This window comes from Ceratotherium simum, chromosome 19 (assembly GCF_057802395.1).
Source record: "Ceratotherium simum simum isolate JZ-2026a chromosome 19, ASM5780239v1, whole genome shotgun sequence".
In the NCBI taxonomy this organism is placed as follows: Eukaryota; Metazoa; Chordata; class Mammalia; order Perissodactyla; family Rhinocerotidae; genus Ceratotherium; species Ceratotherium simum.
Window position 1 is genome coordinate 14,274,647 of NC_141918.1, and position 12,004 is coordinate 14,286,650.

At 44.1% G+C, this 12,004-nt stretch overlaps 1 protein-coding gene across 2 annotated transcripts in view; it reads right to left on the minus strand.

Annotated features, from left to right (window-relative positions):
* The window catches only part of MDN1 (midasin AAA ATPase 1), a 164,736-nt gene that overhangs the window by 31,284 nt on the left and 121,448 nt on the right, over positions 1–12,004 (minus strand). For both annotated transcript variants that reach the window (XM_014781110.2, XM_087443881.1), the window contains 11 exons: positions 11,613–11,811; positions 10,096–10,255; positions 8,122–8,268; positions 7,455–7,581; positions 6,019–6,124; positions 5,337–5,452; positions 3,980–4,459; positions 3,477–3,703; positions 2,717–2,872; positions 2,370–2,539; positions 1,407–1,568 (listed from right to left, as the gene is read on the minus strand). In XM_014781110.2, coding sequence (XP_014636596.1) covers positions 1,407–1,568; positions 2,370–2,539; positions 2,717–2,872; positions 3,477–3,703; positions 3,980–4,459; positions 5,337–5,452; positions 6,019–6,124; positions 7,455–7,581; positions 8,122–8,268; positions 10,096–10,255; positions 11,613–11,811 — 2,050 coding nt within the window. The remainder of the gene's footprint in view (positions 1–1,406; positions 1,569–2,369; positions 2,540–2,716; positions 2,873–3,476; positions 3,704–3,979; positions 4,460–5,336; positions 5,453–6,018; positions 6,125–7,454; positions 7,582–8,121; positions 8,269–10,095; positions 10,256–11,612; positions 11,812–12,004) is intronic.

A 12,004-nucleotide genomic window follows, 5' to 3' on the forward strand; every position in this document is an offset into this window, starting at 1 on the left:
TAACATCCAGCCGACCTTCCTCCACTTTATGTGGGACGCCGCCATAGCATGGCCTGACAAGCGGTGCGTTGGTGTGCGCCCGGGATCCGAACCCGGGCCGCCAGCAGCAGAGCGCGCGCACTTAACTGCTACGCAACGGGGCCGGCCCCGAGCTACATTATTTTAAAGAAATACGTTCAGATGCAGGCAGAATTTAAGACCTTATAGGAAGGAGATTCAGACGTCCTTCTGCAAGGGACATCCCTGCAGTAGCTACAGCTGGACAGCCACTGGGCTCCCCACACTTCGCTTAGATCAGAATCACTTCCACCTCACACCTCATCCCAAGTCACAGCTGAATAATCTAAATGACTGAAAATACTCACACAAACACCCTCAAAACACACTCAGGTCAAACAGGCCAAAGTCATTCTAGAACCTGTCAGACAAGAGCAACAGTACAACTGCACAAACATAGCTGACCCAAGTCTCAGGGCACCCTCACCAAATGCTGTCCCGCCACTGTCTTGTGCATGCAGTGTTTCCTCCAAGAAGTGGTGGGATGTAAGGCTGGCTCCATCAGAGAGGCGGCAAATCTGAGACTCATCCATTTATTTATTACTCAACAAATACATATATTTATCCTCTAGATACAAGGCATGGTCTTGCCTCCCATTTTTCAACCTTTTCCAGTACCCCAGAGACTCAGAACTAAGAACTCTTGACTGTTTACAAGAAGCCTAGACCCCATCTTCAATTTGTAAATTCCTGTCTTCCTCAAGTAAACCTCATCTGTGATGTACTTAGATTTGGAGAAAGTCTTAGAATACTAAGGAAATAAAACAAAACAAACAACTATACATTCAGTTTAAGGTGGTTCTCACCAAAATGCTAAAGAACGCAGGCAGATCTCATTTTATAAATGAGGAAATTGAGGCTCACAGAAGTTAAGTGACTAACTTAGAGTCTAAGAACTAGCCATCCCCAAATTGGACTTAACAGACGAGTGTTGGGTCTGTTAGATGTGACTGTCTCCTGCTCCTGAATTTCAAGGGTAGGGTCTATAGTCTCTACAACGTCAGTGCTTTTCACAGTACTGGCTACATGGTTGAATGAATGAATGACTTTTCTATTAAAGAAAAACGCTCCTCCTAACACTAAGAGCCCCATTACCATTTCATCATAAGTAAATATAAATGATTAAAAGAAAATCTAATAGGCTTAAGGATTCATCTATCCCACAAGTCTAGCTCAGAGTTATCGGACAGAAGGGTGTGAAAAGAGAAAGTAACAGCCTTAGACAGCCTCTGGAGTCTAGGGAGCTCGTCAGTGGGGGACCTGCAGGTTCTAAGACAAACCACACACTAATGGACTCAGAATATTTGGGTACCGGCTGCCCCATGGTGCTCCACATGAACTGTCCTTACCTTCTGGGCGAGCTCCGTAAAGACCTGCGCAAGCACAGAGAGCAGCTTCGCAGTGCTACGGTGAGTTGCCAAGGCATTGGTCAGGAAGAAGAGGACGAGGTCTGAGTACCCGGAGAGCAAGGGCAGCAGGCGCACCAACAAGCAGCAGGACTGGCTGAAGAACTAGGAGCAAAAGAGATCAGAAGGCCTGTTCACAGCGCTCAGTGGGGACTGGGTTTCCTTTGGGGTGATAAAAAATGTTCTGGAACTAGATAGCAACAATGGTTGTACAACATTGTGAATGTACTAGATGTCACTAATGGTAAGTTAATGTGTATTTTAACACACACACACACACACACACACACACACACACACGCCTGCTCATTGAGATTTCTTCTTTGTTCACACAAACTCTCATGAAAGTACACTTTAAATTCTCAATCACTTAAGTCTCCTTTAGTTAACAAGGTTTTTTCGGGTTTATTTTTAAATAAAATGTTTATAAACAAATTCTTTTGGGAATCAAAGTTGGCATTAGAGGCAATGCTACAGAGTAACATACAATGTCCTATAAAATAAGTTGCTTCTCTGGACTTATTATAGAGACGACAATTTTCTCTGCTAGCTTATTATGAAGGGAATGGTGTTTGCAGAGTATGGCCATTCAGCCTTAGTTGATGGTAGCAATATCCACCATACCCAGGAGGATGTGATTAGGATATGAAAGAAGCCAAAGATAATGGATATTCTGGATTGCTAGCATTTTTGCACCTATGCATCTTACAATTGTAACCCTTAGCTAGCAAGCCCTAAGCTTTTCAGTTTGTCAATGATATTTACATGTATAAAGAGATTAAGTTCTCAGTGATTTTGACAGGGAAGCCTGCTTTGGGATCACCCATGTGGAGCAAGGTAAAACCCACTCTGCCTTTGCTTGGCCCACTCTGGACAGCAAGAAGCTTATAAAGAACTGTTGGTTACCGTGTGCTTTGATGCTGTGCCATCCTCACCATACGATTTCAGCCTTTCCAACAGCTCAGAGACAGCAGAAATTATTTTCTGCACATGCAAAGTGCTCACATCAGCCCAGAAGTCATCCTCTAAGAGTTTTGTTAGATGTCCAGATTGCAGTCTCTCAAAGCCTGCTGCCTCTTTCATTCACAGAAAAGAACAACACAATGAATAACAGAAAATAAACTCTTTTCATCTCCATTCATCCACAGTCATCATTTCTTAACATCTGTCTTTAAATATTTAGCACAAAAATAAATCATCATATAAAAATTAAATCAAATATTAAACTAATTTTTGCCTGATTTCAGACTTACCATCCTCTTCTTGTGGTCTTCTTTGGTCGGTGTTCTCCTCTGTCGTTTTACTGCTTCTTTCTGCTAAGTTCTGGATGGCATAAAGGATGGCCCGGATGGCAGTTTCCATTTGCTCTGAAAAATCTTCCACAAACCCTTCATCCAACATTTGGTTTCCTAGTAAGTAACATGATGCAAAACAAACAAACAAACAAAAAATAATCATTTGCTTCAGTGCCTCTGGAAAAAATTAAAAATCTTCACTTGCTATTTTAACAAATGGCTACCTGTTAAGTACCTACTATGAGTGAGACACTGTGTCAAGTTGTGCTGGATACAAAGATGAATGAAACACATTCCTCGCCTAGATAAATCTACAAGTTTATCACCTTGTATTAAAACAGTTTTTCTCTAAGAATGCCAAAAATACAAAACTAACAGTTAAGTTGGTATGTATAAACACCAACTTAGTCCAAATATTAGCCCTCAGCTTTCCAGTCTAAGGGAGAACTGTCTGTAACAGCCTAGTGAGAGCCTGTGCTGCCTCCCTACATGTGTGCTACAAAGTAGTGACGTGATGACAATCCAAAGGCAAGGTACTCAAACAAATGTAGCAAAAGAAGTTGAACTGTGGGTTACAACCACACCTGCCTCCCTTAGCACCCTGGACAGATGTATCTAGAACAAAACATAATGTGTCTTTAGGATAATCTAGACTTAAATCTACAAGACATCATTCCTACGCTGGGCTTTTACTCCCCTATTGAACAACAGTCCTTACCTCCTTGGCTGTCTGAAGCAAGTAGATGTGTCTTCCAGGTAGTAAAGTCATCTGTGGCTTTATTGATTTCTCCTCTTACGTATTCCAGGCTCTCAACTAATGCCATTTGTTGGTCTGTTTGCTCAACCTCCATCCCTGGAAGAATGAACAAGGACTCTAGGCCTTGCAAATGAGCTGACACCTGGGACAGGCAAGTCAGCCCAGAAGAGCAAACTTCAAAATCTTTCCTGCAACAACAGAAATGCCACAATGTTGAAAGGAAGGGGCTACCACACACACACACACTCAGAGAAACACAGCTTCCTCCAACCACTAGAAGCTAAGCAGGGCAAAACTCACTGTATCTCAAGATTTACAGCTAGACATACACCTCAAAGCACTAAGCAGGTCCACTGAAAAATGGAGGACTGAAGCATAATCCGTTTCATAATTTTATCCCATTACTAAGCTCTGAATGAGTACCCAAGCACACAGAGGAAGAGTAAAGACATAGGCTTACTCACCAAGAATGAAAGAGTGTCTCACAAGACTGCTGCCTAATTTTGTCAACGTTAGCTTTCACTGTTTTAATGGTTTTCAGCATCCCTGTTAATCTCGCAGTTGACTGTTGCCAAAGCTGGTCCTGTTTCCGCATCCGGCAGCCAGAGGGCAGCTGATTTCCGGGTACTGGGGATGGGTACCTCAGATCCGATGGGATGAGGGCTGGCACTGCTCCAGAAAGCTGTCCCGTGGTGAGCTCTGGTCCTTCCGGGGCAAAAGGCTGACTCTGTGCCTGGGTATCACCTTGGCCTGGAGCTGGCCCTGCACTGGGGCAGCACTGGAGGAGCCAGGAGAGCTGCTCAAGCAGGATCTGGCTCTGCATGGCCAGGTGCTGTAGCCTCTCTGTCCACTGCTGCACACCGTCCTGAGGGGGAAAGGCCACAGGGTACACCAGTGGCCCTGTCAGCCTGTCGTGAATCTCTTGCACACAGCTGAGGAGGTTCCTGTGCAGAGAAACCAGGGGAAAAACACATGGCACCTTAAACTGTGTCACCATGTTGTTTTTAACAGTAAATTCAGTTATTTCTGAACCAATATGGGCTTTTTCACATAATCAAGAAGAGAGGATCCCCCAGATAGCTAAGAAGTCTGTTGAAATACCTTTAAAGCACTTAAACACATCCTTCAGTCTTTGAGAAGTATCAAACTGTTTATTACCTGCCCACTTACAGCCCCCTTACATGCAACACAGTCACACCACTGAAGTGATTTCAACCATTATTTAAAAAACAAAAAATCTAGTAAATAAAGTATACCTTGCTAAATAAACCCTAATAAGTGAGGCAGAAAATAGCTGAAGTCAAAGTGATTACATTCTGGAAATACTACCTGTCAGCCAAGAATCTGCTCAACAGATGATGACAGGCTTCCTAACTGTCCTTATCTTTTAAAAATCTATTTCTGTTGAGGAGTGATCATGCATGGTTCAGTAAATTGCAACTTTGTGATCCAAAAAGCATAACAAACTGAAACAGACTCAAATGTGATCTATGCCCAGAGACTGGGATGCCCCAGTACCATGAACACAACCCTGTCTCTCAGCCCGTATGGACTATCAACCACAAATGCCCTCATTCCAGACCAGGAAGTAGTTCAGTCATGGCAATTTTTACTGTCTGACTCAGCCCTGAACTCATCCCCCATGCCCCATTCTCCCAAGAAGTGTGGCCAGAACCAGGGGGCAGAGCCAAGAGAAACTCAACTTGCCTCTCTGGGACTCAAATTTCATTTCATGATTGAGAGCAGCATGTTCAACAACTCTGAGCTGACTCGCACGATTCTTCCTAATTCACGCCACAAACCCAACTAGTCAGCTGATACCTGAGGAGGATCCACTGCTCAGTCAGCGTGCTTAGGGAGCGCCGCTGTCGGATAAGCATCTTCATCAAATGTGCCGAGAACCCTTTACACCGCTCCACGTTGCCCACACCCATCTCCTGGCAGGAGGAGGAGGAGGAAAGCATGCTGAAGGCATTGCTGGCAAATACCACCACCCACGTGGGCACCACTAGAAAGCTGTTTCACCCAATACTCTCAGGGGAAGAGCTCCCTGCTTAGATAAGCTTTGGATGTGCTGTTCTCTGGAGGTGACACTTTCATCTTTTTGAGCACTGCTTCTCAAATTATGCTTCCAGAGATCATTTATATTCCGTGAATAGGAACAAGGTTTAACACCAAAATTGGATATTAGTGGTCTTTTATCAATTCACAAGTGGAAAAAGATCTGAAGATGGCATTCTCAATTTAAAGTTTCTCTTCCAAAATTTTTCTTAGACATTTGGTCCTACTGGCAAATGAGAGTAACAGCATTTATTATAAGATGCTCTTTGATTAAGCACAACATTGCATTGATTTATATTGTTAAGTTTAATGATGTCCTGCAAAAACCTCAGTCACTTCCTGAATGGGCTGATGTCACTTGACAAGGCCTGAGAATGCTGCCCTGGGATGGAGAACAGGAGTTCTCCCTGGGCCCTGCAGTTCTGAGGTTCTATCACTCTACCTTGGCAGGAGCTGCCAGAGCTGCACTAAGCCTGGCGTGCCGTGCGAGAGAGCGATAAAAATACTTCTGACACCCATCCCACGAAGACGAGATTTCTGTCAGCAGCCTAGAAAAGAAATCAACATGATTTACTTCATTGAAACCACTATCTCCCACCCTAGATCCTGAAGACTCAGAGACTGGTATATTCAGCCACAACCAAAAACCAAGAATCTGAATAGATTTATTCCTGCGAGGACTCATTCAGTCAGGCACTCATCAGTCCTCTATGCAAAGGACGTATTATATACGTACCACCGAAGTATAGGGGCAAAATAAATTATGATGACAATATGGTTTCCTTAATGAAAACTTTATTAACTATCTTGGCAGTGGAGTCTAGCAGTCATAAATTCTGATGCCTACAGGGGCCAAGCAGATAACATAAATGATTAAGGGCAGCCAAGCACCAAATGATTACATGACAATGACAGCTGACCTCAATGTGGGAGAAGCAACATGGTTGTTGGGAACCATAGTGAACTGGAGAGCATGTGTCTGGTTAAAAGAAGGGAGCTATATAGTCAACTTTTAACCACGTGGGAAAGCAAGCCCACTTGGCCAAATTTTCTTAAAAAAATGAAAATCCAGAATGTTTATGTAAAATTTCTACCTTTTTTTTTGTGTGTGTGAGCAAGATCAGCACTGAGTTAACATCTGATGCCAATCCTCCTCTTTTTGCTGAGGAAGATTGGCCCTGAGCTAATATCCGTGACCATCTTCCTCTACTTTTATATGGGACGCTGCCACAGCATGGCTCTACAAGCAGTGTGTCAGTGCGTGCCCGAGATCCGAACCAGCGAACCCCGGGCCGCCGCAGCAGAGCGCGCGCACTTGCTGCTTGCACCACCAGGCCGGCCCCTAAAATTTCTACTTTTTATAATGCTGTACTGAATTCAAGTTCAAAGCACTGAGGGGGCCACTGAGCAAACAAAACATAAATGTATGCCGTACCTAGCTCATGCAAATCATCATTCACAACCACCTCTGCCACAGTTATTAACACAGAGGGAGCGCTCTCTCAAAAGCTTACAGGCTCTCAAGGTCAAGAAGATACTAGAACTAATAAGAGGTTTATGTATATGAAACAGCTAAAAATGTGGCCATTCTCTCACAGATTTTCACCTGTACATTCAACTCAAGTGAGGAGATCCCAGGAAAATCAAAGGACTAAAAAAATAATGGGAGAGGCAAATATGAGGAGGAAAAAGAAAGGAAAAGGAAAGAAGAAAATGAACACTTATTGAATGCTCACCATGTGCCAGATCTTGAACCAGGCACTTTCCTAAATGTTATCTTTATAGCAACGCCAGGAGAGCAGTATTGCTGTCTCCATTTTGGCAAAGGTGGACACGGAGACCTCAATGACTTGCTCCATTAGAATTAAAAAAACAAACCTAGAGTCAGCCTCCTGACTGCTGCTGACTATAGACAGTGCGCTCCGGAGATCTAACGGGTGAAGGTGAAGCATCTCTTGAGGGTTTTTTGAGCGGGCCCAGGCAAGACCTTTGCGATACGACAAACCTAGGAAATAAATAGCATACACTTAAGCAAAGAAACTCGGGAGAGCATGGGTGTGCCATGCCCTCCCACACCGATGCCACTGCTACTCAAAGTAAAATCCTCAAACAGCCTCACCCAGGAGCTTGTTAGAAAGCAGACTCTCAGGCCTTGCCCTACACCTACTGAAACAGAACCTACTTCTGTACTTGAACAAGATTCCCCAAGTGATTTATACATGCATTTAAGTTTGAGAAGCCTTGCTCTCTAACCTATGTTGGAAGGGTGGGTGCTGTACAACAAACGGTGATGAAAATAAAAAACACAGTTTCTGAAAAAGTTCATTAAAAAACTGTGAAAATATTTGGAAATCAGAAATGGTTCACCACAGGATTTTCTTATGTGTGAATGGAACTCTCAGGATGGCATTTCAAACCCCTGCCTGCCACCTTCTGTTTCCCACCATCTCAACTGTCTCTAGAAATTTCCCCCAAATCATCCATGTTGTTTTTCTCCCTAAAAGCTGGTGATTACACTTCATCAGGTTTCAAGCGAGAACCTTACCAGTTTTCGCAAGGTGTTTAAAGAGGTCTGCTAAAGCTCGCTGCTTCTGCAAGAGAATGTGCTTGGCTTCTGACCGCTGCTTCTCCTTCTCTGCAGAGGGCTCCACCTTTAGGCTCTGCAGCTCACTCACAGAGGAAACTACTTCACCTGAGGGAAAACATAGAGGAAATTCAGAAATCCCCAGCACTTCTAATGTGTTAAAATTACCCAAGACCAGGGACATTCTGGGAAACGAGGACCAGGCGTCATTCATCTTTATATGTGGGATAAAAGCTAGCACAGTCCCTAGCATTTGGTAAATTCTCAACTAACGTGGTCAAGATGCATGGAAATAGAAAATAAAAATGTGGAATTTCATATTTCTTGACAACAAATAACCCAAATAAAAGTAGTTTTTTTTTATTAGGGGTTTTATGATCAACCAAAAAGCACTTATTGAGCACTGACTATGCGCAGTGATTTATACTAGGAATTTAAATCATCCAAGGTAAATTTCCAATAACAACGATATATACTGAGCTCCTACCCTGTACCTGGTACTTGGTAGATGTTCTTTTAATCTGCACAACTCCAGAAGCGAGTAGCTCTTCAGAGAGGTCTACTTACTTTCTAAAGGGCATTCAGCTAAAGAGTGGACTCGAAGATAGGACTTGAACCCTGGCCTAACTGACTCCAAAGCCCAAGTTCTTTCTTCAGCGCCATGCTGCCTTCCTGCCACAAGCCATGTTATGGGCTGACTGTGTCCCCCCAAATTCATGTTTAAGTTCTAATCCCCAGGACCTCAGAATGTGACTGTATTTGGAGACAGGGCCTTTAAAGAGGTAATTAAGATGAAATGAGGCCATATGGGTGGGCCCTAATCCAATCTGACTGGCATCCTTAAAAGAAGAGGAGATTAGAACACAGATACTCACAGAGGGGAAGACATGTGAAGACACAGTGAGAAGACAGCCATCTACAAGCCAAGAAAAGAGGCCTCAGAAGAAACCAAGCCTGTTAACATTTTGATCTTGGAATTTTAGCCTCTGGAACTATGATAAAATTAATTTCTGTTGTTTAAGCTACCCAACATGTGGTACTCTGTTAAGGCAGCCCTAGCAAACTAACACAGGCTGTCTAGTCTTCCAGAAGCAAGCAAGCACACTGTACACATTACTGACGCTGCACGAGAGTTAAGAGGAGAGGACAGAACGCTTTGCATCAGACAGAGCATGTGCCCTTGCCAAAAGACACACATGGGACCTGTATTCCATTCGCCCTCATCATCAGGTTCAGGCAGGCAGGTCATCTTGAGCAATGGATAATAAGCTATTATTCTAAACTTTTAAAAATAAAGAGCTCTCTGAGATCAGACTGTAGTCTCATTAAAGAAGGACGAGCTTCACTCTGACACCATGCTCACTGGAGGTAAGGATGGGGAAAGGGGTGGAAGGCTGCCAAGGGCCCAAACAATCTGTTAAGTTCTGGATTCCCTACCCCAGCCACTGCTGTTATAACACAGAGCAAATCTTGCTCTCAACTCCTCTGAGGAAGGACAGCCAGGGAGGTGAAACTGCTACACCTCTGTGAAGTGAAGACAACAAGAAGAGGACTTGTAGATAAATCTTCCTCTTCCTTTAACTCAAGGGAGACAACATTTTGAGAGGTGGGGATAGCTTAGAGACTCTGGGAAATGCATCTCCATGCCCCTTTACTCATGCCCCCAGCCAACAAGGGCTGATACAGACAAGGCTGTTGTAGAAAATGGCACAACTCAGTACTAGTTTACATGAGAGGAGGACAAGAGGAAAATTATGACAGTCTGTGTGGTCTCAATTGGCTCCTGTGTCTGGGCTCTGCTGGTTTTTAGCCCACTTGTTTGTTCAACACTATTCAAGATGCTGAAAAAGGACGTACAAATTCCCAGCCCTCCTGGGCCACTGGGGACAACAGAGAAAGCAAACCCCACTCTCGCCCCTGGCTGCTGGCACCCACCAGTAAACTGATCGAGGCCCTCCACCAGGTGAGGCAGGTGGCTATCCTCCATGAGCGTCAGGCATATCTTCCTCATCCGTCTCACGAGCTTCGGCAAGCGACGCAGAAGCTCCGCCTCCAAGGGGAAGGGAGCACCCTGACACCGTTCTGGAACCCTGGGCTATCAGACAGAGCACTGGTTAGTTTCCCTGCCAAGAACAACAGTAATAGTACTAATCTGCAGAGGTGCTAAATTTAAATGTTGCACCCCTCCACACACTCCTAGCTCACCAAATATTAAATTCTCTTCTCACCATCTCTGAAGTCTCACAGGAACAAAAGTAGCATCACCAAAATGACAATAGGCATGTACTGTGGGTATTTAGAAAACTGTTTTGCTGCTCCAGACAAGATCACTGTAGTAGAAGGACCCCTGACCCCACCTCAGACAATGCTTTCTGTGCTGGCCAGGAGGAGACTCCAGTTCTGACCTCTGAACGCGGCAGAATGAATAATATAACCGCTGCCTCTAAGGGGCTGTGCTTTACTGCACTTCTCAGACACACACGCAAGGCTAAATCGATCCGCCAAAGCCTGCTTCTACTATCATCTCTCCCCACCCTCCACTTCCTGATTAACCGATCAAATATCAGGAACCCAGATATCAGATGAAGGGAAAAGCTTTCGTCCATCAGGGGCATATTTTCATTATTTTTTTCCCTGAAGAATCCATGAAATTCCTATGCTGCCATCAATAGCAAATCAAAATTTTTGATCAGCATGACAGAAGCAGTGAGCTGACAAATACAATCAAAATAAAATGAACTTGGCAGCCATATCATATCTGTAGAGCCACGTTATGGCTATATGCTCAATTTCTATTATGCTTTCTGTACTATTAAAATATTAAAAATAGCTTGAGGAATTCCCTTGCTAGCTCTACGGACCCAGGGTAGGGAGTACAGTAAGAAGGCAAAGTGATTACTCTCTTCAGGCATGCTCCCAAATCCCAGAGCTCCCTACACCCAAAGATACAAAGCAGGATCACCCATCCTGTAACACCCATCCAAGGTCTCTATGACTGTTAAATTTTCAGGAATTTTGCAAGCCAGCTCTTAACTGTTGGTTCTTGAAATTGGCCACGATGAGAGTATTTATGCCAGTCATCAGCACCACTACAAACCAGCACATCACTGCACACATTCACTCCCTGTGCAGCAGCTCCATCATGCGGTAGCCCAAAGGCAGCTTCAATGGCATACTCCTAAACTGATGCTTCAAATCTTCTGTCATAGGTAGGTGAAATGTTCACAGGTAAGCACAACACTTATTTCCTCTAGGCTAATGTTAAACTTTCAGCACCAGGATCAATGCTTTTTGCCTTATTCTTAGCGGGGTCAAGCAGACACACAAATGCTATGTATGTCCAAAGAGCAAGATTTCAAAGGTATTTCCTTGCCTAGTTCTAGGGACACTCCTTAGACAGAAAGCATAGATTCCACTGACTAGTCCAGGAACACTATCCCCCGAGCTAGTACCTGCACAGCTGCTGGCCGGGCTAATAGGGTCTCCCTCAGTGCCCTGTTCAGACTCTGAATGGGTGATGCCTCACTCGAGGCTGCATCTGTTGGCTGCGGCAAAAAGTCGGGCTGTTCCTCCTTGTCACTCTCCACCAGGGATGATCGGCAGGGTTCACTCAGGACAGCCTCAAATTTCTTCATGAATTTAAAGAGGGTCCTGGTCCCAGGAATGACAGAGATGAGGAGAAAACATGGGATGGAAGTGAGGAAATGTAAAAATGACAACATAACGCATACACACATAATGACCTGGTACCTTTTGTATATGACAAGCTCCTTAGATACTCTTTTTTTTTTTTTAAAGAAAAAGTATGGTATGTCAAAAGCAGGTATGTAATCTCCCTTTTCCA